Source organism: Prunus persica, chromosome G1 (assembly GCF_000346465.2).
Source record: "Prunus persica cultivar Lovell chromosome G1, Prunus_persica_NCBIv2, whole genome shotgun sequence".
Classification (NCBI taxonomy): Eukaryota; Viridiplantae; Streptophyta; class Magnoliopsida; order Rosales; family Rosaceae; genus Prunus; species Prunus persica.
The window spans coordinates 31,163,257-31,189,998 of record NC_034009.1 but is presented as its reverse complement, the minus strand read 5'-3'; the positions used below and the strand labels follow the sequence as shown (position 1 = coordinate 31,189,998).

The following is a 26,742-nucleotide window of genomic DNA, read 5'->3' as shown; positions in this document are numbered from 1 at the left end:
AGTTGGGCTGCGAATATCTTTGCCCAACTTGAGGGGGAGTGTTGGCGAGTCCTTATTTCATTAGAATTTTGGTTACTTACCAATTATATTTTATCCTATTGTAATAGAGATTATTTTATTTAGTGTTATGGGGGTTGATGATTTTTTCAACCCTCATAGAGGTAGCACCACCGACTCATTCTCTCATTCTCCACCAACCATCGTTGAGTTGAGTGCCCAGATGGCTCCGCTCCTACAGATGCAGACTTTGACCCCGAACCCGATCCAGAATCAGGATCCTCTTTTAACGACCCCGACCCCGACCCCGACTATGATGACGACCACCCAGACCCCGACCCCGACTATGACGACGACGACCTCGACCCCGACCCCGACCCCGACCCCGACTCCGAAGACGACCCCAACCCCGAATTTGTCTCTGATTCAGACCCTGATCCCGATTTCGACTCTGACTCCGGCCTCGACTCAGGCTCAGATTCCGATCCTAATTCCTACTCAACTTGTATCCTATGCATCTTCCGCTGCACAGATTATGACTTCTCGACTAACGACCCCGTCATATGGACCAGATTGCGCATTTTGTGAAATCCGAGGATCAATTGGCGGATATTTTGACAAAGGCGATTTCCAGTAAAGCATTCCACAATTCACTAGATCAGTTGGGCATTGGCGACATCTATGCACCAACTGAGGGGGAGTGTTGGCGTGACTTGTGGATATTGACTTACTTTCCTTACACACCAAGAATTCCTATTATAATTGTAATTGATTTACTTTAATTTCTGATTTCCTACTGCAAATAGATTTAGGAATTTATTATTTACTTGCCTATTTAGGTTTCGTTGTATTATAAATATGACCTCCTACAAGGAGAAGAATACACAGAAAATTCCCACAAACAAATATTCTCTCATAGTTTTCATATTTTAGCAGAAATAAGGTACTTATGTTAATGCAAAACAAGAACAACAATAAAAAAAGGATAATATTTTAGGAGTAGCACAATATACTGATCATAATTTATTCTTTTGGATGAGTTAATACACCCAGGAAAACTTGTTCACACACAATCAATATACTTATATATTGCACACAATTCAATTCATTCTTGTCTATAAATTCCAAAATAGAAATTGCAAGTCCGAAACGGTACTAAACAACAAGGATAGCTTGCCCTTATTTTATTACATATATCCTTCAGAGTTGCACGCATAAATCTTGTTGTCTTGTTGGTGTAATTATTCCTTAAGAAGATGTGCATCAATATCTTGAATGACATTGACCGAAAAACCGGATGTACTTATGTGGAGGCGGATCGTTCTCATTAAGTCTTCGATATTCTAGGGTAATTTTCACCAAACCTCCTTCACTCTTTGGAGTGACCTGGAAGATGATCTTACAGCTTTTGTACTTCTCCAACACATGTGATCCTTCCAAAGCAGTAAGACTCACCAACTTGTTCGCTTCATCTATTTCCACCTTTTCCTTTAAAGTTTCAACATTTCCATCTGCACGTACATATGTATAGTTTATTAGCATTGAAATATTTTAGTAATTTAGAATCAAACGACATATATACATATTCGAGTAGTACATATATACGTACCTAAGGTGTATTTCCAAAGCTTGACAGAACCAGAAGTTTCAGTCACCTTCATGTACCGCAACATCATGTACATTGTCAGAGGAGGCCTTCGGAACGTCGTGGTGCTGGTTGCTGATGAGCTTGAACAATTTGCCAGAATTGGATTTGATCTCTACCTTAGCCTCCAGAGTCTCCGCCTTGTAATTACTAGCTCCACTCAAAGCCATTTTCTCTGACAAAACAATTAGGTTTACTTTTTAGAATTTTGTAGATGACCGATATAGCTATTAAGCTTCCACTCCTTATATAGAGCCACGGAAGCCCAGGTCAAGCTGTAAATTTCGATGTATGGCTACAGCAACGATTTGGGAAATCGTAAATACATGTATTTACATGATTTGATCTATATGACACGTGGCAATTAAACGTGGCGGGATCTTGAACATGGTAGGTATACCTGTACTATCTATACCTATCAAATTTAAATTTTGGACCCCAAACAAAACCTACCAAATTTAATTTCTTAATTTAGTTAGAGTATATCAGTGAACTTGATTAATGGAGCTAATCCACTTTGGGAACGTAGAATTTAACATTGTATATATTTTTTTTTGGTCAAAGTTAGAAAGGAGAAGGGTAAACTCACACATACAGCTATCATGAGGATTTAGACTTAAGACCACTTAAGAGCGCACCAAAAACCTTAGCCAATCCAACTAACACTGCATATCTAACCTTCGTATTTAGACACCACCAATATTGTACTTGAATAGGGTCACTACTCACAAGATTAGACTAAAGGACACCTAAACCGTCAGTGTATTTTAGGCATTACATGCAAAATGGGATATTTCAACCGAACTAAGAACTTGTGGTGGCTATTATATATTTGAGTGCCAGTCACACCATGAAGCAAACAAATAATGCATTAGATGGAAACTGCAAACTAAAATTGGAAGACTTCTCCGCAATCCGGCTTTGGCTTTGTCCAATAATTATCCCCAATTTTTTAATTATTTTATACAAGTTGTCTAGTTTCCATAGCAAATACAATTGCAATTACGATATCTCTATTTGTCAATTGGCGTATGAGTTTACATATTATTATTTTCACCTAGTATATCTTATTGCATATCCAATAGCATTTGTAAAATAAAATTTCCAAAATAAGAACTATATTACAAAGTTAAGGATATGGTTTACAAGATTATGGAGGTCTATGAACATATGTAAACGTGATCTTTAATGTTGTAACCCTTGTATTTACAATTACAAGCATAAGAACCAATTGTCCTTCTTCAAGGTCCACTTTGCAATTGCCATTCCACTTTGCAAATGATGACAATTTGATTGGCAATTGCCAAACTATCTCTGAGCATTCCCTAACATTGTAAATTTTATCTATAATCTTGTAATAACAAGGGTATACAATATTAAGGACTCATATTACAACGTTTGAAACATTCCATACAATTGAAAAGTCTATCGTCAATCTTATAGATTACAAGATTTAGGTTCGCATTTACAAGCTCTTGCACTGTGATTACAATGTTAAGGTTTACCTTAATCCATAATATTGTAATAGTATAATTTACAATGAAAATAATGTTGATTACAATATTAAGGTTTGGTTGGACCTTAAACAAGTAAAATTGTTCATTATTCTTGTAAAAACTAGAATTTACAATATTATGACTCATGTTACAGTTTTTGGGACCTTAGAGTTCCATAATATTGTAAAGGTTATCCCTAAGCTTGTAAAAACAACCGTTTACAACCTTAAGGAATCATAATAAAATGTTTGGCACATGAGAGTTCTCTAACACTTTAAATTTTATCCATAATCTTGTAATAACAGAGATTTACAACATTAAGAACTCATGTTATAGTTTTTGGGACCTTAGAGTTCCATACAATTGTAAAGGTTATCCCTAAGCTTGTAAAAATAATGGTTTACAACCTTAAGGAATCATATTAAAATGTTTGGCACATGAGAGTTCTCTCTAACATTATTTTAAATTTTATCAAAAATCTTGTAATAACAGAGGTTTATAACATTAAAGACTTATGTTACAGTTTTTGGGAACTTAGGGTTCCATACAATTGTAAAGGATCCATAAGCTTGTAAAAACAATGGTTTACAATCTCAAGGAATCATATTAAAATGTTTGGCACATGAGAGTTTCCTAATATTTTAAATTTTATCCATAATCTTGTAATAACAGGGATTTACAATATTAAGGACTCATATTACAATGTTACCTAAACGTTCTATCACATTGCAAAGTCTATCCTTAATATTGTAGATTACAATATTTTGGTTCGAATTTATGATCTTTTGCACCGTAATTACAAGAATAAGGTTTACTTTAATCCATAATATTGTAATAGCCTAATTTACAATGAAAATAATGTCGATTACAATATTAAGGTTTGGTTGGACCTTAAAAAAGTAAAATTGTTCTTAACTTTTGTAAAAATCAGGATTTACAATATTAATGACTCATGTTGTAGTTTTTGGGACTTGAGAGTTCCATAACATTGTTAAGATTATTCATATGCTTGTAAAAATATTGGTTTACAACCTTAAAGAATCATATTAAAATATTTGGCACATAGACATTCCATAACATTATAAAGCCTATCCTTAATTTTATAGATTACAACATTTGAGTTCAAATTTACGAGCTTTTGCACTATGATTACAACGTCAAGTGACTATGGCAATTGATGGGTAACGATTTGGCATTTGATAGGTATCGATTTGCCAATTGATGAGTATCAATTGCCACTGTAATATATTTTAATATTTAATAAACCTTTTTACCTCCAATACTAGGTTTCCAGATTTTCCATACCAAAGGTGTAGATTAGTCCATTTCCCACTAATCTCAATCTAACGGCCCATATCCTTTGGTGTACCCATACACCAAAGGACTAGAGAATTTTCCTAGATGGAAACTGCATGGAAAACTTCTCCGCAACTCATTTTGTTTTATATATGTGATGACCATAGTTAATACATCACATTATCACGTATGACATCCCTTGACACAAATACATAGCAAAGCATTTTTTTTAATTACTTGTAATTAAACAAAGCACGCATTAATTAACTCGATAATATAATTCATGAACCTTAACAATGAATTTAATTATGTTACGTGGTGGGTTTTGAGAGGGAGGATGCTTATTGCACTGTCAGCTGGGTTGAGTTGTGTTTGCTTTGAATTAGTTGTCATGAGAGTTTCGTCCATACATTATTAGGGAATTTTTCAGTGTTGCTTATGGAATGGAAGAACGTGAAAACTTTTTTCTTTGTGGAATCTATCCTTCATTCGTCGCATCCAGCAACACTTTCTTTTCTTTATGTCGATTGTTAATATTAAAGTAAACCAGCAATTTCACAGGGAAGGGGCAGAGAGATAAAGAAAGAGAGAGACGAAGAGGGGAAAGGAGAGCGCAAATGATGAAGGAAAGAGCTTCCAGCTGCTTCTACTACTTTTTTTACTACTACTTTAGCTTGTGTCTTTTTCATCTACAAGGCTAAGTGTTCAATGTGAAATTCGAATCCAAGCACGCAACATACTTCAGATTTTTTTATCTTTTAAGTACTTTGAATCCAAGCTCGCAACATATACCAGTTGGATATTGTTGATTTTTAAGTCTATTTTGTACTTGATATATGAATGATGATCAAGAACTGGAGATATATATATATATATATATATAGCACACCACGCATTTTATTTTATATATGTGATAACCCACATAGCTAATACATCACAATATATCACATATGAAATCCCTTCATGCCACAAAGAAAAACTCACATAAAACAAAGCATTACTTATAATATTAACCACACAAAGCACGCATTAACATACATATATATATATATATATTTGCTTTTGATATTCGATTATGCCTTGGCAAAGTGAGCATCAAGATCCCTGACGAGGGTAACCATGAGACCAACATATCTATCTGGAGCTTCAACATTCGCATTCCGTTTCTCATAGTGAATCGTCAGGTTGGCAACGCTAACATCACCCTTTTGAGCGAACTGATAGATGCCCTTAATGCTCTTGTAATACTTGAACATTTCTCCGTCCAATCCAATCAAAGTTGCCGCCTTGTTCTCGTCGTCGTACTCGACCTTTTCCTTGAATGTCCCAACTTCGTTCCCTGTCACATTTATTTCACAACAAAAATATATATATAAGCTCATCTTATGATTTTTTTTTTCATACCCATATGACATAGTTAACAACGAAACAGAAAATAATTAAACTTGTCCAAAGTGGGTTCACCATATAGTTACTTAATTACCTAGATGATAATTCCAGATCTTAACAGAGCCGTGCGTTTCCCAATCTCCTTCATGCACCTGAACACCTTTGATATGGCCAGAAGAAACATTTGGGATGAGGTGGGCTTGACCCTTGAAGATTTTGTAGAACTTATCAGCAGGAGACTTGAGCTCTATTTGAGTCCCAATAAAACCGTGCAGAGCCATGCTTATGCTTATCAGTTTTGAAATTTGATATGTATAAGGCAGAATGTTAAACAACGTATAACTTGGCTTCTCCTTAAATACAAGTCATTACAGTAAAATTGCCTGATATTTTATTATAACTTTAAGTGGTAGCAGGTGCTTGCTCATCATGAAACTCACGAAACACATGAAACACATTTATTAATGATCACAATATGTGCGGAGAAGACAAGTAAGGTCATCTCCAACCATGATGGGGGCTAAACTCAAATTTCTACTCTCTAAAATACAACTATTCATGTCTTGCTCGGACTCAAAATACTTTTTCCTTATCACTTTAACTTAAAGTGTACCTTCACCAACCTTCTCAACGCTTGACACATGTCTATTGGTATAACCATAGTTAACTCTTTACTTTGTATTTATGGAACCATGGCTATGTTAATAGACACGTGTCAAGTGTTGAGAAGGGTGATGAGATTACAACTGAGTTAAAGTGATGAGCAAAAATACTCCCATTCAACTTTTACTTTATCCAGTAATTATCCCCAATCTTTTTTTCATTATTTTATTGATATATATATATATATTGTCAATGTTTTTCAATTGTTAAGCATTAAGGCTATTTGTAGTTGATATAACGAATGGTGAGCAAAAACTAGACACATCAAACTACTTATTTTATTTTAAGAAAAATTAGGTATTAGACATAAGTAACTTTACTAATTAGTATTTGAGACATTGGGTATTTTTGTTTAGGTTAATACCTAGGAAAGAATTGTTATTTTGGATTAGGCCAAAGAGGAGGTCCAGATTCGTTGGGTCAGCTTAAAATAATAACTGAAAAGACAATGCTACCTTTCTTCTTAAAAAGCCTGGCCTAACTCTGAAACTTGCAAAGTAAATGACTTTTTTACACCTGTCTATTTAAATCACGCGTGATTTGAACTTTTCTCTTTCGTTTTCGTTCAGTTTGACGTTTTGGAGCTCTAGTTCGTTTAGCTGCGATTGGAGCTTCAATTTGCTGGTAGGTTTTCGTTCGATTTTCTTCGTTTTTTTGTTTTATTCTGATTATGTTTTGTGCTATTCAGATTGATCTTTATGTTTTGGGTGTAATTTTTCTTTTGCATGCAGAATCAAGGTTTGTTTTGGCGTGTGATTTCTGTGCTCTGGTTCGATCTTAGTTCTCCTATTTCGAGCTCAGTTTTGTGGCGCGATTTTGTGCGTGCCATTTTGTATCTTCTTCGTTTTGTGATCAGATTTGATTTTGAGCAGCTGTTTGGTTGGGGAGATTTTTGGCAGTCCTAGGTGTTGAGGTATGAGTACTTGAGAACCTTTTTTCATTTATATCGACTTATATGTTTTCGGAATTTAGTTTTAGTACTTTGATCGTGGCTTTTCTTTTTGGTTTCTATTCGAAGTTTTTTGATTTTCTACCATAAACTACATTGTCGTTTCTGTTTGTTGCAATTTTTGAGTTTCTTGTTTCATAAACTGCATTGCAAGTATATGGGAATGTTACAATTGCTTATGGACTTAAATGTGTTTTGAACTTAGTTTTAGTACTTTTATCATGGCTTTTCCTTTTGATTTTTATTCAAATTTGAGCATATGTTTTCCCATAAGCTGCACTGCAGTTTCTGTTTATTTCATTTTTTTTATCAGAAACTGTAGTGTATTTTCCTATTCCATATTTCGATTTCAAAATAATTTTTGCTAGTCTGTGAGAATGTTACAACTGCTTATGGACTTAATTGTGTTTTGAACTTAGTTTTAGTACTTTTATCATGGCTTTGTCTTTTGGTTTCTTTTCATACTTGAGCAGATTTGTTGTCATAAACTTCACTACAATTTCCATTTGTTGCAGTTTTTTACTAGAAACTGCAGTGCAATGTCTTGTTTCATAATTCGATTTCAGACTAATATTTGCAAGTCTATGGGAATGTTAAAATTTCTCATCTATGTTATTTACTGATTTAAATTGTTTTATGTTTTTGTTTGTTGTTTTGTTTGCATTTTCAAGGCTAATGGAGGTTTGTGGCATAGCCAAGTGCACATAGAAGTTGGAAACCATTATGTTTTCAGTTTCAGCAAAGTCATCCATGGTTATGGTATTTTCACGTTACGGTATTTGCTGCTCGGTTATTCGAGTTGTTTACCAGAAACGAATAGTGATTTAGACATGATGATGGCATATTTGGCGATATCAAATGCGAAGAGTGTGGATATTTTAGTTAAGGATTTATGCGGGAGCAGTGAGGATAATGGTGATTTTTGTGGAAATAAGGAGTTGATAGCATGTGAAAAGGGTGAGTCATCGTGTTCTAATACTGTTGAAGACAGAAATGAATTTTTGGGTAGATCAAAGAGAGCCAGTTCTAAGCCTTTGTTGTCAAATGAATGGGAGACTACATACATCATGTAGGGCAGAAGTTTGATGGTGGTGTAGAGGACTTCCGGTTAAAATTGTGCAAGTATGCTCTTGAAGTAGGATTTAATTTTTTCTATGCCGGCAATGACAAGAAGCAAGTGATTGATGTTTGTTGAAATAAGAAGTTGGAGGGTTGTAGTTGGCATGTTTATGCGTCTTGGTGTGAAGCTACTGGTTGTTTTGTAATTCGGACATTAAATAATGTGCATACATGTGCGGGTCAGATACAAGAATCAAAGAATAAGATGATGAGGTCTCATGTGGAGTCCTCTCTCTTTGTTGACATAATTCATGCAAAACTAGAGCTGAAGCCAGTTGAGACTATAAACGAGTTTAAAGATTATTATAGTATCTAAGAGTTAGCAAAACTGGACGTTCATGGTGATGAGTCGAAGTCCTTCAACGAGTTAGTGTGGTACGTGGATGCCTTTAAGGAAACTAACGGTGGTTCTCTATGCGAGTGAAGATGGAATTAATCGATTTAGCCCATTTTTTGTATCATTTGGCTATTTAATTGCTAGATTTCAATATTGCATCCCTTTGTTGTTCACTGATGCTATATTTTTTAAGAGCAAGTACAATGGGCATCTTCTTTGTGCTTCTGGCAAGAATGGGAATCAAGGTGTAGTTATTGCACTGTATTGGATTTTTGTTTAATCTGCACTACTGTTTTGTGTAATATTGCTGGCATTTTGTGTACTTTGCATTGCAGATTATGTTTACTGTTTTGTGTAATATTGTTTGTATGTTGTCAATTGTTCTTTGGGCATTCATAAACTACATTGCAAATTCCGTTTGTTGGAGTTTATGAGCATAAACTACAGTGCAGTTTCTTGTTTTATAATTCGATTTTCGAATAATTTTTTGCAAGTCTATGAGAATGTTACAACTGCTCATGGACTTAAATGTCTTTTGAACTTAGTTTTAGTACTTTGATCATGGCTTTTTCTTTAGTTTTCTTTTCACACTTGAGCAGATTTGTTTTCATAAACTGCACTGCGGTTTCCATTTGTTGTAGTTTCTTGTTTCATAATTCAATTTCAGAATAGTATTTGCAAGTCTGTGGGAATGTTACACCCGCTCATGGACTTCTATGTATTTTGAACTTAGTTTTTGTACTTTGATCATGGATTTGCCTTTTGGTTTCCTTTCAAATTTGAGCAGATTTGTTTTCATAGAATGCACTGCAGTTTCCGTTTGTTGCTTATACTTGTGCCTTTTGTTTTGTTTTAGTTATTGATTCTGAGACAGAGGAGAGTTGGACTTGGTTTCTTCAACATTTGGTTGCTATATTGCCACCGATGGGGAGAATGGTGACTTTTTTCTTGGGCTGTAATCAAAGTTTGTTAAATGCAATGGGGGCTGTGTTTCCTAGATGGCCTCATTCCTACTGTTACTATCACCTCAAACAAAATTTGATATCAAAGTACCCGAAGTCAAGTTATGGAAAACTGCTCCAAGACCATGTTATCAATCTATTTAGTAGATGAGCATATGCTGTTACAGAGGAAGAGTTTAAAGTAGCAATAGATGAGTTGGTGATTGTTGGGAGTTTGAAAGTGAAGACATTTATATATGATTTGTCTAGAGATCACTATGCCAACGCATTTTTTAAAGGAATGCATTATGGGGAGAAGTCGAACAGTTGAGTCGAGTAGTTTAATAACTGGGTTGGTGTATTTCGAGATTTGTCAGTGTTACCATTGATAGAAGGGATTCCACAGAAATTGATGGTATTGAATTCTCAACGACAAATTGAAGTTGAGAAGTGGACAACAATTTTGTGTCTAGAGAAGGAAACTAGACTGTGGGAAAACGTGGAGGCTAGTAGGACTTGGGCCGTACGCCGTTCTAGTTTCACTGTTTTTGAAGTATTTGCTGATTTTCTGTGATGGTTGATCTTGGGCAAATGACATGTTCTTGCTGTCTTTGGCAAATTGATGGTTTTCCTTGTACGCATGTCATGGCTACAATTCTAGCAAAAAAAGATTCAGTTTATGATTATGTTGAGTGTTACTACAAGTCTGACTTCTTTCGAAAATTTTATGGGAGTCCTATTTTTCCTATTCCAGATATTGGGAAAGGCTTGGGTAGCAATGGTTCAGCTGCTAGAGTTGTGTGAAAATAAACCAAAAGGCCAAGCCATGATCAAAGTACTAAAACTAATATCAAAATACATTTAACTCCATGAGTAGTTGTAACATTCCCATATACTAGAAAAAATTATTCTGAAATCGAATTATGAAACAAGAAACTGCAACAAACGGAAAATGCAGTGCAGTTTATGAAACAAAATCTGCTAAATGTGAAAACAAGCATTGAATGGCAATTAAAAATGAATATCCATTGATGAAACAATTGTATAATTTTCATTAACTTTAAAATTAAAAAAAATCATAATATCCAATTAGAAGTTGTGTAGCCAATTACAAGCAACTAAAAACTACAATGCAGAAACTAACTATATTACTAAATCATATCTAACATAAGCAATCGTCAACTGAGAAGGAATGTTCATACCACCGCCTTGCAATAATGCACCGTCTGCATTTCAATGGCCTTGTACCTTCACCAAAAGTTTTGATCCTCTTCGTTGGTGGTCTTCCGGCTAGCCTCTTTGTAATTCGCAGCATGAGCGAACACTTCCATTTCAGTTCTCGGATTTACAAAGTTAGACTCCTCCATCAGCAGATTGCTAGATTAAGGGGTAACGTTTTCACTTTCAGTAGGTAATAGAATTCTAATCACTTTTTCAGATATAGGGAAATTGGCGCAGTACCTTTCAGCATTTGCAATCACAAATGCTTCTAAAGCCCACTTAGGATAGCAAAATTTAGCTAAAATCTTTAGAAATTCACTATCTTGTGGTCGTGTTGCTATAAGAGTCATCACAACTGGAAGAAGGACTGAAGACTGCAAAGAACAGCAGTTTGTCAGTAAAATATCAATGGAATGTGAAAAACTAAATGAGCAGTTGACAATCTTTTAATTGAGCACAGAACAACATATCCTTCCAGTGTGTAAAGCCTACAAGTGGAAGTGTGATAATGGTTAAGACTTCTCAGACAACCACACACGCAGTGCAGCCATAATCTGATGCTTTGCATTGAATTCCTAGAGAACACACACACACACACACACACACCTACCTACCTAACTTCTGCACCACACATCCCCATCATCCCAGGATTATCAAGAATCAAGAAAGTCCCCTTCTTTTTTTTTTCTTCTAGATTATGCTTCAAGTTTCAGCTTATGAAATTAAGATTGAACCCACAGAAAACCCAGTTCGAGATTTAGACAAAAATAAACAAATATAACAAGAAATGAAAGATTAACAGAGATTCAGGCAAAATCAAAAGCAAAGAATTTTTCCAAACAAAGTAATAAAAGAGAGAAACATATCATACCATCAGAGACATCAACTCCTTCTGAAGCCTACAACAGCATTGAAACAAACCAAGTTTAGTTGCGAATTGAATGATCTTGGGATCCAAACAGCGAATCCAAGAAAAGGGCTGACCTTTTTGAAACGGAGTTGGTGTCGACGGGGATGGGAGAAGCAGGGGGCATTTTCTGAGTAGTTGCCGGTGTTTGGCGCTGACGCTGGGGCTTTTTCTGAGCAATCCATGCACAAACTGAAGCAGAAGCTCTGCTAAACTGGAAAATCAGTTTAAGCTCTTCTTCTTTAACATCATGGACTCTCACTAGCAGCAGAAGCAGCCCTTGCAACTGGACTGGAATTCAGTGCAATGAAGCTGGCAGCATTGTTGAAATAAATTTGGTGGATTCTGGCCTTGATGGAACACTCAACAGGTTTGACTTCTCTGCCTTTCCTAATCTCTCTTCTCTCAATGTCAATTACAACAGTCTTATAATAAATGCATTTTTTTTCATTTTTCTGTAATCTGCTCTGTAATCTCCTTTGGGTTTTTCCAAAGTCTCCCAATAGTTAATTGAACATTTTCGTCCAAACCAGTTGGGTTGTAACTTGTTATAATTGTTAAGTATTAAGGCTATTTGTGGTTGATATAACGAATGATGAGCAAAAACTGGACACATCAGCACACCACTCATTTTATTTTATATATGTGATAACCATAGTTAATACATCACAATATCACATATGACATCCCTTGACACAAATACATAGCAAAGCATTTTTTAACTACTTGTAATTACACAAAGCACGCATTAATTAACAGAAAAATTAGGTATTAGACATAAGTAACTTTATTAATTAGTATTTGAGATTTTGGCTATTTTTGTTTGGGTTTTGATACATGAAAATCAAATTTTGTTTTGGATTTAGCCAAAATGGAGGCCCAAATTCGTTGGGCTTATCAAAATTGCAAAGGTAATATACAATTTTACCCTTTTTTGTTTATTAAAAGCCTTCGCCAAATTTGATCTCATCCTCTCTTATACGACAACGGAGCTCTCTGCAACTCCTTGTCGCGATGAAGCCACTGCCGTCCTGATACGCCATCTAAAAGCAAGCCATCACGTTCAAGTCCGTACCGGGTGGGAACCCACTGATGCACGCAGCCAAGCTAGGCCATGGAGACACCGTCAAGACTATTCTATAAGCTGGCGCGCCATGGACGCCCTATCTCTTTCCAATCTCTCCGCCGGCGACTTCGCCATGGACGCAGGCCACGAAGAAGCCTACGAAATACCCCTCAATACCGGTACGTGCTTAACATAGAAACTAGAAATTTATTCTAATTTGTTCCCATTTGGATTTGTATGAATGAAAAATGAAAAGTGTTTGATTAATTTGGGCTAATTAGGGATTCAAGCTGAATTGGTACTGGAACGATTGCGTGGAAAAAGAATAAGAATAGGTAAGGATTTTTTTGCCAAGGTAAGGATTTTTTTCGCAACTTTTTTTTGGGTTCCTGTTGATTGCTATAAGGATTTCTCAATTCATGCGATTTTGCACAGAAATTGAAGGTTTTGTTCTTGGGATCAAATTTTTGGGCTTGTTTCTCTAAACTGAGTATTGTATTTGGCGCTTCAATGTTGGTATGACATGATTTTGCAGCCATGGTGAACTTTGATAGTGAACATAATCTTTGTGCAGTCTATTGTTTGGATTTATTTGAGGTTTTTGACAGTGAAATTTCTAATCAAGTATGGAAATACACAATTGGATTTTTATTGTTTTGTTTAGAAATTTGTATGAGCAGTTTTGGATATTTTCGATGAATATCTAGTTGGTTAACTGACTGAGTTATCTTTCCATTAAGGTGTCCTTAAGTAGTCTTTGTTACGAAATGGTCTAATTGAGTTCTGGCTGTTACTCTTAATACCATATTTTTTATTACAAGTATGGATTGTATTTGTAATTAGTAGTTCCATTATCAAGCTAGAGACCAAATGTGACGGGCAGACAACAAACTTGCAATGCTTGGAGTGTAATAGAACTTCCATTCTCACTTGTGCAGTGTGTTGAAATGTACTTTTACTAGTTGATAGTTGGAATTAGTTAATTGTTCCAGTTATTGGTTGGTAGATTTGTCTATTTAATAATGGGTTTATTGTTTAACACTTTTGTCAATTTTTGGGTTTTGGGTGATAAAACTATGAGGGATTTTTGTTCTTTCTTTGGCCTTCAACCTCACCAATTTTAAGAGTAGAGGCTACACATATGAGGAATTGGGTGGGCAAGAGAAGAGTAGAACTACCCAAGAGCAAGGGAACTCAAAATTGGACTTTTGGAAACTAGAAACTGCATTGCAGTTTTGGAAACTGCAACGCAGTTTTCATTAAATTACAATTGGATTTTTGCTCTTTCCTTGGCCTTCAACCTCACTAATTTGAAGAGTAGAGGCTACCCAGATGAGGAATGGGGTGGGCAAGAAAAGAGTAGAACTACCCAAGAGCAAGGGAACTCAAAATTGGACTTTTGGAAATTGGAAACTGCTTTGCAGTTTTCATTTAATTACAATTTGATTTTTGTTCTTTCCTTGGCCTTCAACCTCACCAATTTGAAGAGTAAAGGCTACCTAGATGAGGAATTGGGTGGGCAAGAGAAGAGTAGAACTACCCTAGAGCAAGGGAACTCAAAATTGGACTTTTGGAAACTAGAAACTGCATTGCAGTTTTGGAAACTGCAACGCAGTTTTCATTAAATTACAATTGGATTTTTGCTCTTGCCTTGGCCTTCAACCTCACTAATTTGAAGAGTAGAGGCTACCCAGATGAGGAATGGGGTGGGCAAGAAAAGAGTAGAACTACCAAGAGCAAGGGAACTCAAAATTGGACCTTTGGAAATTGGAAACTACTTTGCAGTTTTCATTTAATTACAATTTGATTTTTGTTCTTTCCTTGGCGTTCAACCTCATCAATTTGAAGAGTAAAGGCTACCTAGATGAGGAATTGGGTGGGCAAGAGAAGAGTAGAACTACCCAATAGCAAGGGAACTCAAAATTGGTCTTTTGGAAACTGGAAACTGCATTGCAGTTTTCATTTAATTACAATTTGACTTTTGTCCTTTCCTTAGCCTTCGACCTCATCAATTTGAAGAATAGAGGCTACCCATATGAGGAATTGGGTGGGCAAGAGAAGAGTAGAACTACCAAAGAGCAAGGGAACTCAAAATTGGACTTTTGAAAGCTAGAAACTGCATTGCAGTTTTAATTTAATTACAAATTATTTTTGTAGTTGTTTTTGTTTTTGTTTTTGTTTTTTTATAACATAATTGATATCTACATTGTATTTTTGTTGCAGTTTCTGTTTTTATTTGTAGTTTTTGTGTGAATAAGTGTTGAAATAATTTTTTTTTTTAAAACCGTTGATTGTTTATATAAATATTGTATAATTGAATAAATATTACAAAATCAAGTTTGGTGTAGTGGTTTGTGAGTGAGCTTTCCTCTGAGGGTCAAGGTTCGAGTCCATTCGCGATGACACAAGTTTTGTTTTTATTTTCATTATTGATATCTACAGTATTTTGTTTTGCATAACTCTAGAGCTAAGCATGTGGGATTTGGTACAAATTTTGCACGTATCAATGTTGAAATAATTTTTTTTTTTTTTTTTATAAAAACCCTCGACTGTTAATATAAATATTACATAACTGACAAAAAATCACAAAAACAAGGTTGGTGTAGTGGTTTGTGAATAAGGCGACTCTCCTATGAGGGTCAAGGTTCGAGTCTCTTCAAACACACTAAATTTCATATTTTTTTTAGGTTGAGGGCAACATAGTTGGTGACCGGTGATGGCTGGCCGGAAGTTTGTGGCAGCGGCTGGTGCGCGGTAGCCGGCCGGACACTGGCAGTGGCTGGCGGCCTGCGACTGGTAGGAAGATGGCGGCGGTGGCTGGCCGGAAACTGGCAACGGTGGCTGGCCGGAAACTGGCAACGGTGGTGGCGGCGACTGGCAAGAATATGGATGCTGTGGCTGGCCGGCAGGTGCTGGCCCGGCGATGGGCGGTTGGCCGGAAGGTGGATTGCTGGAGGTTTTGTGTAACTGGAACATGGTTTTGGTAAAATTAGAGGGAGTGGCATTTTGTGTAATTTTGATGTTTTTTAATTACATTATTGTAAAATTAGGTACTACTTTTTGGTAATATAATTCATGAACTTTAACGATGAACCAGCAGACAAAAATAAACATAATATAATATAATTATAAGTAATTATATTATATTATATTATTAAATTATTTAAAACCATAAAAACCAATGATATATAACGAATTGTTATAAACCATAAAAAGTTAATAGTTTCAAAATGATTAAGATTTTAGGCCATTCATTCTTTATGGCTTAAAATAATTTACTATTTTAGTTGAGTTAATTTTAGCAACCGAACCTTGTATAAATACGTAAGTTATTCATTGAAATGAATCAAGCAATTCTGAAAGCAGAACTCAAAGCAGTTCCTTAGCTTCTTCCTTTTGTTTCTCTAATTGTCTTAAAATTCCTCTCGTTCCCTTATTCCTATATAACTAGGAATTCATAGTTCTATCGACTAGAAGTTTTGGATCAGTTCGAAACATAAACATTCCATACAATTGAAAAGTATGTCATTAATCTTGTAGATTACAAGATTTAGGTGCACATTTACAAGCTCTTGCACTGTGATTACAATGATAAGGTTCATTCACTACAAGAAAAAAGTCATTTAACAATGCACATTGTGCGTTGTGAAAACGTATTGACAACACACGACACACGTTGAAGCCGATGTCGTTAAAAGCTCCATGGCTTTCAGTGACGCGCTTTGCATGTTGTCCTTGATTTGATCGCGTGTTGTAAACACCAGTAATGGCAACGTGCGCATGTTGTGAAAGTATAGAACAACAATGTGTTCTGCATGTTGTTGTATGTCTGATTAACAACGTTCATGCGCGTGTTGTTGTTTTTACATTTCAACAACACTCTTTGCATGTTGTGATACTAAATATTATTACTTTTAATATTATTTTTGGAATTACTTTATAACAATACAATCTATCCAAGTATGACTATTTTCTTCCTTTTCAACCATAAGATAGCCCAGAATAGTGAGTTTTCATTAAGAATAAAAATAGCTCCATACACATTAGAAAGATCAACAAATTCATTGTCAAGTTACATTTGTCCAAATGGAAATGAAGGGAAATTGTACTATCAAAGTAATTAAACTTCAACATTTTGTTAAGCATGGTCTAGCAAATTGATTAGTTACATTTCAAAGTCTTGAAGCACCTGAAGAGATCCAAGAACCGAGCATCCAAGCAAGAATGGTACACCTATGGAAACTCACTTGATTGTGATTTTGCTCCCGTGTCGTTATCTGGTAAAAAATTCACTATGCCAAAAAGGCCTTTAGCAACGGATAAAATCTTTGTTGCCTATTACCTGTAAATACCATGGTATTCAAGCCTGTTGCCTATTACTATGTAATAGGCAACGGATATTATCCGTGGCCTTTTTATAGTTACTGCATCGGATATTTGGTAAAATCCGATGCATAAATGATTTCCATGTGCCGAAAAAACCATTGACTTCTGATGCCTAAACCTAAAACAGCATCAGTGGTTTTAAAAGGGAGGTGGCTAAAGAGAAATTACAGCATCAATGATATCACATATACTGATGCGTATTATCAATTACAACATCTTAGAAGCAAATAGTGCTGTTGCAAATTATGTTATACGTCATCGCTTTTTCTATTTTGTGGACATTAAAAGCCTCCAATAGCGCTGGTTGTTATGTAAATGCTTATGCTATTTCTAATTTTAGGCATCAGTGATCATAGATGTCTAGTGGTTGTTTTAATATTTTAACTCAAGTTATTTTTGCAAAATTGAAGTTGTTATAAACAATAGGCATAACTCATATAAGGAAAGTGTAGGCATTTTGCAAGTTCCACATCACACTTTACTTGGTTACTGTCTTAGAATATCGAAAAGGCATCATTTCCAAATCATGTTGTGTTGCCATTGCTCATAAAAAACATAAATAAATAGTAATTTAAATATATCCATATTTATCTATATATATATAAGCAAAATACTTGAAAGATCCATACTTATCACATCCAAATCACAATTTTTCCAACCTCACACCACAAATTATCCATACTTGTCTATATATATGCAAAATACTAGCTAGAAAGACATGAAAAATGGAGGAATGTTTAGTTCAATCAAAAAGCCATTATAGGACATGAGTTGCCAATTCTTCTCGCTCCTCATCCAATTCCACACCTCATCCAATTCCATTTGGGTGTACGTGTCCTTTTGTCTAGCTCTATGTTATTAACAAGTGCTTTGAACAATGATATCTCCATCACACCTGTGTCAATATATAAACAAGTAAAAATAGTCTGTTCGCAGAACGAAAGGAATAGAGAGAGTCTTCAGAAGTAATGGAAAAGCAAACACAGAATATATTTCAAAATAATGACCATATACGCACAATAACAATAACTGATTTCCTAAGAAGTTACATTCAAGTGAGTTGACCATTCTAAAAATTGGAATCAACTAAATTGGACTAGTACCAGAAAAGTCCATCTTAATGAAGAGGCTGAACTCGAACAGATTTATAATTCAAATCTAGGCCAACTGACAGATATTCTACTTGCATATATACAATATGTAGATTTTTTCTTTCTTTCTGTAACTGCTTTAAAGGCTTATCCAACGATATTTGAAACCAGCATTCTATTGGCCACCAAAGAAAGTTCCTCCCGTGAAGGTTTCAACAAAATGAAATATTCTCCTTAACAAAAATACGTAATTATGTCATAAAATTCAGTGAAGGAAACTAATTACCATCATACATTCAACCCCTAATTCAAGCTGGTCAAACTGCACAGAACACCTACTATGGTCAACGGACAATTCCATTGTGGATCTCGCTTGCCCTGGGATGAAAAGCAATGACATGCTGTCCAACTGATAAAGGCCGAGCTAAGTCAGTCAGAAGTCCGTCCCTTGTACCAGCATTAAGTTCAGCATAATGAGTTCTAACAGATTCCCGGTACTGATTAAGCTTCTCTTTTCCTTCGCTCAAGAACTGTTCAGAAAATCTCCGTGGTCTGCCAAGGGAGCTGCATCAACAAGTACCAACAACAAAATTTGCAGAGATTATCAATCTGAAAGGCAAGTCAAAACTGGCCAAACAAAAAGTTCCAGTGAAAGAAGCAGATCAGGGACATCTACCTCCTTATTACACCCCATTCAACACGAGTTAATCTTGGAACATGACCCAATCCAACATGATCCAAGTATTCCACAAACTCCCTTTTAGCAAACCATGGGTAATCAATTGCACTGTAAAACCATTCAAAAGCACACCATCTCCGCACTTGATACCGAGATAAGCAGTTAGAAAGCTTTTCCTGTAAATGTAGATGTACATATATAAAAAACATAATCAAATATTCAAACAATTCAGATGGCAATATAAATGATGACACGTTTACCTTAATTTAGTTCTCTGTTACGTAATGAAGGAACCAGTTTATCAGGTTGGTCATCTAAAATACTCTCAGGAGACTTTGCATCCTTCTGTATTGATGATTTCTGCATGTCTATCTCCCATTTACCCCTGTTTTTTGTAGGTAAGTTGGCCGGGTTTGCAGATGGAACTTGTACTGTTGATAAACCTGAATTGTTTTCTTCCCTTTTACGATCAGTAGTAGAAGATGCATTCCGTAGAGTCTTCTTCACCAATTTCCCTTGCTTTGTGTGTGTTGTATAATGTGAAGATCATTTACCTTTACTCGCGGACTTCTTCCACCTCAACTGTGGCCTGAAACCAATTATAAATACCAAAAGTCAAAAGTGATTAGGCACATGAAAATTATAAAGAAAACCAATTGTGATTTGAGACTACCATAAGAAATGACATGAAACTTTTGAATAATTTCGATCTAAAGACTGCAGAACTTTCAAAACAGCAACATATAAAGAATGTTTCACCATCTGCTCTGTACAAAAAACATTTTTTAAAAGATCAAAAGAATGTGCCATTACCCTCTGAAGGTAAGTATGCTAAGCCTTATTTCTTCATAGCAAAAAAAGGAAAAAGAAAAAAAGGGACCACCTTCTAGACTTACAATTTAAAACATCCAAACTTTTTTAAAACCACCAGAGTCATCTGTAGAGTGAAAACACTGTGAAAAAGTTAGGGTTAAAGGACCCCATACCTCAATCTTTTCATTGCCACTCACATAGCAGTCAGTTTGAGCTTCATTATATATCTGCAAATAAATAACGTCATACATGGTCATCAATTCCTACCATAGCCAGACAGACCATATGGGGTAACACAAGTAAAGCAAAACTATAGGAATTTGTAGGAAAAGTGTTATCTGTCCTTACCTTCTTCTGTTTTCCTTTTTGCAGCCCACTATTAGACTGATGAACTCCCTCCGAGTTTGCCCAGTTTAGATGTTTTAAAAGCAGCATGTTCAACCCCAGGAATTGGACGACTCCCTTTCAGTTTAGACTTGTTAGCAATATTGAAATTGTCTTCCTTGACATGTGCAGATGACTCTAAAAACAGAACCAACAAGAAATCAAAGGTTGAGTCAAATACATCAGTTAGCAGTTAAAGAGGATCTATAAAGTAAACCATAATACCGTTAACATCACCCCATGTTTAACTGATTTGCAATCCTCAAGAGACAAAATAGATATTGCAGGAACAAATTGACACAAAAGACCCCTAGAACTATTGATAAGCACTAAACAGTACAGCTAAAAAAAGACAAACACAGCTTTATTCAAGCATGCAAAATGTAATTCAAGTTAAAATCTTCATGACATATACAGAGGCTTTTTTTCCTTTGTATAGTTTCCCTCTTCTTCTACAATTATATATATACAATTACATATATAGTAGTTAGAATGTAAAACATAACAAGCATAAAACAAACGAAGTTTACCACTTTACCAAATTTCATCGCATCAAATATATTCACATTCTCAGTGCATGTTTTTTATGATTAGTTTGTATTCTAGAAGCAAACCGAAACCTCAGTGAATAAATCAGTCAAAATACTATCTCAGAAGAAATTCACTAGAAATTGAAATTTATGTGAATAACACAGGAGATGCAATCAAACCATAAAACTCCTGGACAGATTGGACTATTGTGTTTCTGCCTAATTGGAACCATCAACAATTTTAGCAACAATCAAAGGTTCAAACAATCTATTTGAAACAGCTTTCCCATTAACATAATAAGCTGTTACTGTTGAGCATTTTCTCAAGAGAACAATTTGGGGTCACATTACCTATATAGCCATCAACACTACCTATATTGATGCGGACATCATTAGTTAGTTTCCTGATTTATTAGTTTCCTAGATTCTTTAGTTTTCCAGATTTCACTAGGATTTTAGTTTCCAGAATTTAGTAGGATTTGATTTAAGTTTCCTAGTTTATTTTTACTTAGTTCCTTGGTGGATTAGGATTTCTGTTTTAGTAAGGGATTTTTATCCTACTGTCTCTAGGTTTTAGTTTGCTATTAATACCCTCCATGTAGTTCTTTAAAATTCAGTTGTTGAGATATAAAGAAAAGCTTATTTCCAGATATTGGAGACTACTTGGTGTGAAGCCAAACCCCTGGAGTGATTCCAGACCTATCCCTTTTGTTCTATTTTCTGTTTTCCATTGTTTTCGCTTCCGCTAAACTACCTAAATATCCAATTCACCCATATCCTACATCAAATTTGGCATCTGAGCCTGGTTTTTGTTTTCCTTGGGTTCAAAATTTTCCAGTATTTCTTGTTCTTCACGCTGTGTGTCAAGTGATGGCTCCGACTAAGCCTGGAAAGACAGACGAGCGAGAGACGGACTTTGAACGACTTTTTCAGATGATGGAAAACCTATCAAAGCAAGTGGCAGATTCGGACACTAGATCCAGACTCGTGGAACGTCGCCTTGCAGACTTAGAAGCAGCTAACCAACATGATGAAGCAAGTGTGAATGGAGAAGAGAGGAATCATGAGCGACGACGTCATGATGGAAGGAATGATTGAGACGTAGAGAGACACAACTTTCATCGTGGCTATGAGCAAAACCGTGATGAAAGGGTGAGGAGATCAATGAAAGTTGACGCTCCTAATTTTGATGGTGAGCTAAATCCTAAAGCACTCCTCGACTGGTTAGCTGCCATGGATCGCTACTTTGAGTGGCATGACATGTCTGAAGCTCGAAGAGTGAGATTTGCTAAGATAAAATTGGTGGGTCAAGCTGGATTGTTTTGGACCAATGTCGAAACACAGCTAGAAAGAGCTGGTGAAGAACCAATCATCCATTGGGGTGAGATGAAAGAAAGGTTGAAGCAGAAATATCTACCATTATCCTATCAACAGAGTTTGTTGGACGAATGGCAAACTCTTCGTCAAGACAACATGCTAGTTGCTGAATATATTGCAAAATTTGAGGAATTCATGTTGCGATGTGACATAAGGGAAGATCAAAGGATGACTATTTCTCGGTTTAGATCAGGACTTCGTCCAGAGCTTCAAAGGGAATTAATTCCTCATACTGTGAATACTTTAGAGAGGGTTTTTCAGAAGGTACAAGAATTAGAGAAGTATTTAAAGTCGTCCAATGTAGTCAAGCAAACTGATTCTCAAAGATCTGATTTTCATGTTGGCACATCTGTGACTCCAAGTTCTATGACTCCAACATCTACGACTAATTTAGTAAAAACTGCCAAGGGAAAAGGAGTGCTAGTTGATACACGTGGTGGTGGAACGCAAAGATGTTACAGATGCCAAGGTTTTGGGCACTTTGCTGTCCAATGCCCAACGAAGGAGGCAACAAGAAATCTGTGTGCACGCATCAACGAACAAGCCGACAATCAAGGCAAATTTGAGGAAGATATTTATGAACCCCAACAACCTGATGAAGATTGTGGAATCGACTTTGAAGTCCCTCATCCAACATTAGCAGTAGTAAGGTGCGCTTTGGCTCAACCTAGGAAGGAAGCTGAGGATTGGCGTAGGACTTCCATTTTCCACACTTACATCAAGTCTGGAGATAAAGGTTGTAAGGTGGTCATGGATAATGGGAGTTGTATCAATGTGGTGTCAACGCTAACTGTTTCGCGTCTTGGTTTGTCGCCCGAGAAGCATCTTGTGCCATACAGAGTAGCATGGATTGACAATACATCTTCTATCCCTGTTACCCAACGATGTCACATTCCTATACAGTTTTCATCTTACAAAGATCATGTTTGGTGTGATGTGGTGGATATGGATGTGAGTCGTATTCTCTTGGGAAGACCATGGATCTACGATTACAACGTTACCATCTTGGGTCAAGAAAATATATCTTCATTCATCCATAAAGGAAAGAAGATCACGATGAAGCCACTTCAACCCAAGCTCATGAATCAATCTATACCAAACAAAGAGGAGCAAGACAAAGTAGGTAAAACCAAAGCTCTACATATCGTTACGCTTAAAGAATGTAAGGAAGATGCAGAAGTTCCTAGTCAAGTGGAAGTTAGACCAGATTCTCATAGTACTCGGATTACAAAGGAGAACCTGCCGCACATTGATCCCGACGTTTTGGAATGTTATTACAGCTTTATCTCGCCAGAGTCAAGATCTTTTCAGCCAGGGGGAATTGATGCGGACATCATTAGTTAGTTTCCTGATTTATTAGTTTCCTAGATTCTTTAGTTTTCCAGATTTCACTAGGATTTTAGTTTCTAGAATTTAGTAGGATTTGATTTAAGTTTCCTAGTTTATTTTTACTTAGTTCCTTGGTGGATTAGGATTTCTGTTTTAGTAAGGGATTTTTATCCTACTGTCTCTAGGTTTTAGTTTGCTATAAATACCCTCCATGTAGTTCTTTAAAATTCAGTTGTTGAGATATAAAGAAAAGCTTATTTCCAGAGATTGGAGACTACTTGGTGTGAAGCCAAACCCCTGAAGTGATTCCAGACCTATCCCTTTTGTTCTATTTTCTGTTTTCCATTGTTTTCGCTTCCGCTAAACTACCTAAATATCCAATTCACCCATATCCCACATCATATATACTCATCTTTCAGACCAAAAAATTAAAACATAATAATTAAAAAAGTTATAAATGCAAAAGAGACAGGAAAACATGGTAAATCAGGTTACCTGCCAATCTCAATTGCATAATCACCACGGATGGTTCCAGGGGCAGATTCTGCTGGGTTGGTGGCACCAATAATCTTTCGACCAGTTAGGATAGCATTCTTACCCTCCCAAATCATAGCAACAACGGGATCAGAAATAATATAATCAACCAATCCACTGAAAAGGGCTTTGCAGACAAGTCCTCATAATGTTTCTCAGCAAAAGGACGATCCACATTGATGAACTTCAAAACTGAACAGATACCAGAAAAAAAAAAAAAAAAAACCTTATTGAGAAGAAATTCGTGATAAGTTACACATACAAATTTAGCTAAGCATCCCAAAAAACTTATTGTAGTATAATTAACACACAAAACTGTAAGCCATACATCAAATTTGATGTCCGAAAGTTTTTGTCTGTAAGTCAAGTTGATAATCATTATAAAACAGGAAAGGCTTGTTAAATAGGATTGTCACAAATTATTAAAGTGCACATAATCATACAAGATCAAACATCGTTGGTTGGAAATTACCTTTCAAATAGAAGTCCTTCTTCTCAAACCTGCTAATGATGTCACCAACCTGCAACAAACATGAACCTCTCAGAAAATTTGAAAACCTTCACATAATTAAACAATACGCATGGGCATGTTTGGGAGGCCTCACTGGATTGGACTACGTTAAATAACACTTGAAACCCATGTTTGGTAAGGAAAGGGACTAACTTAAATGAGATTATATAGTCCAACAGTAAAAAAATTGCCTCACTCGCTCTTCCAATTTAGCGAGCTTGAAACATGGCTCACAAAACAGCGAAGCTCGCAAAACGGAATACTCGAGTCCAACGCGAAACCAATTTCTTCTTCTTCACCTAGACACGAGTCTGGGCAACGAACGCCAAGTCCTTCACTTCCGAGCTCAAGTTCATCAAAAAGGCTTGAAACCCAATAATTGCCTTGAGATCTTGCTGCTGCTGATGGTCGTTGAAATAGTCCGAGGTTTGGTCTTACAGGTGGGTTGGGGACGACGAGTCTTGGGGTCTCTGTTTGGCTATCATAATAGAAGCCATGATTCATTGAATTGGTGCAAGGTCGAAGCAGCCATGGCAGACGCAGAGAGTGGAGAAGATGATGGCAAGGCGTGAGATTGAGTTTGAATCGTTCATCATATGAACAAATTGAGTAAATGAAAAGTGATTAGGAAGAATTGATGAAATTTGTGAGAGAATCACAACTGAAGCGTGTTGCAGGGAAGAAAATTTGAGAAAAAGCTAAAAAGAGGGAGGATCAAAAGTTATGAGGTGTTCAATGAGAGGTTTGATTGGAAAGTTTGCACGGTTTTTTTTTTTTTAATACATAAAAACATCCGAAGTTAGATCTGTGAAGTTTGCATATCTTGTGCTGGGACTTCGGGTTTGTCAGCCTTTGAGAAATAGAAGAAGGGAACAAAAAACAAAAAAAAACAAAAAAAACAAAAACGAAAACTCTGATGATTGGCACATGCAGTTGACATCAAGCAAAAATGCCATAATTTTTTATTTAATAAATTATATATTTTTCATTATTTATGATAATTTTAGCCTTTAAAAAAATATCAAGTTTTTATTTGTTTTAAATCTTTTTTTAGAACATAAATTAGCAAAAATTCACTTGAAAAATATGTAAATAATTATTTTTTAGTCCGACAGAGCACCAAACATAGGTCTTCACTATTTTTACAATCTAGCTTCATAGTCCGATACAGCACCAAACGCAGGTCAGTACTTAATCTAGCTTAGTCCAATCCGAGTTACTCCAAGACAGTCCCAGGATTTAGTCCAGTCCATAACAGTCCGCCGTACCAAACGACCCCGAATTGAATTAAAATAGTTTATTGAATTCTATGTAAGAAAAAAGCTACGGCCGAAGTTAAAAAGGACGGCTTTTGTTCACCCACTTCACACATCCACAAATAATTAAAACGCAAGATTATGCATGTAAAATCCAACCACTACATACTACAAATATTAAAACTTGATGCATGTAAATAAAAACCTAAAATCCCAGCTCAGAATTGTTAAAATTTGCTTGCTCCCCAGTCCACACAAAAGAAAACCAAACCCTTCAATTCCTAGGTTTTCTCACCAACCAAACACCATACCAGTAACACTTGCTATGAAATTCATAAACAAAAACAAGAACTTAGGCAAACCCACTCAAACACACATAAGATTTTGCCCAGTTCTTAAAACTAACAGACCAAAATAAAGCTATAAAATTGAAGTACCAAAAGAATACAATAGATGAAGAATTTGAAGAAATTACAAGGCCCCTTTGAACCCCATCAGGCTTGATCATGATGAAAGTTTGCTCCATGTTTTCCGTTGAAGATTAAAGATGGCACAAGTACTAGTTCTGAGAGTGTGGGGATATGCTATGAGATTGAAAGAGTGAGGGAACGAGGGTTTATATACACAGTCCACTAAAAGCATTCCCTAACACTAATTGCTATGGAATATTAAAACAAAAAGCTACAAAAAAAATATTTAAAAAAATTGATCTGGTGCTGATTATTAAAACTGCTGTATCATTTAATCCCAAGTTAACAGCTTTGTAGATCTCTAGACAATTTTAGACTTTCTAATCCAAAAAGACAAATTAGTAGCAGATGCTTGC

General features: G+C 35.8%; 2 protein-coding genes, 2 long non-coding RNA genes and 1 pseudogene across 4 annotated transcripts; 1 reads left to right on the top strand and 4 right to left on the bottom strand.

Annotated features, from left to right (window-relative positions):
- On the bottom strand, positions 996-1,923 carry LOC18790099 (annotated as a pseudogene).
- On the bottom strand, positions 5,304-6,161 carry LOC18793210 (MLP-like protein 328). Its single transcript, XM_007223614.2, has 2 exons — positions 5,918-6,161; positions 5,304-5,773 (listed from the first exon to the last, which is right to left on the bottom strand). Exons 1-2 carry the CDS (start codon positions 6,102-6,104, stop codon positions 5,508-5,510), a joined length of 453 nt encoding a protein of 150 aa, XP_007223676.1. The 5' UTR covers positions 6,105-6,161; the 3' UTR covers positions 5,304-5,507.
- On the bottom strand, positions 11,384-12,427 carry LOC109946511. Its single transcript, XR_002269644.1, has 3 exons — positions 12,038-12,427; positions 11,925-11,952; positions 11,384-11,427 (listed from the first exon to the last, which is right to left on the bottom strand). It is a non-coding gene; the product is annotated as an uncharacterized LOC109946511 (long non-coding RNA).
- Positions 12,930-16,085, top strand: LOC109946510. The gene is made up of 3 exons (XR_002269643.1): positions 12,930-13,205; positions 13,308-13,361; positions 15,714-16,085. It is a non-coding gene; the product is annotated as an uncharacterized LOC109946510 (long non-coding RNA).
- Positions 17,980-25,164, bottom strand: LOC18793079 (nucleoside diphosphate kinase 3). The gene is given in 10 exon segments (XM_020557028.1): positions 17,980-18,307; positions 18,790-19,067; positions 19,180-19,358; positions 19,443-19,771; positions 20,169-20,222; positions 20,344-20,517; positions 24,111-24,282; positions 24,285-24,341; positions 24,622-24,670; positions 24,895-25,164. Coding segments are annotated over 5 exon segments (591 nt in total). The 3' UTR covers positions 17,980-18,307; positions 18,790-19,067; positions 19,180-19,358; positions 19,443-19,771; positions 20,169-20,222; positions 20,344-20,474.

Coding starts and splice junctions, on each gene's coding strand:
- LOC18793210 (XM_007223614.2), bottom strand. CDS start 6,104: ATGGCTCTGCACGGTTTTATTGGGACTCAAATAGAGCTCAAGTCTCCT. Junction 5,774..5,917: donor GATCTGGAATTATCATCTAG/GTAATTAAGTAA, acceptor TAAATGTGACAG/GGAACGAAGTTGGGACATTC.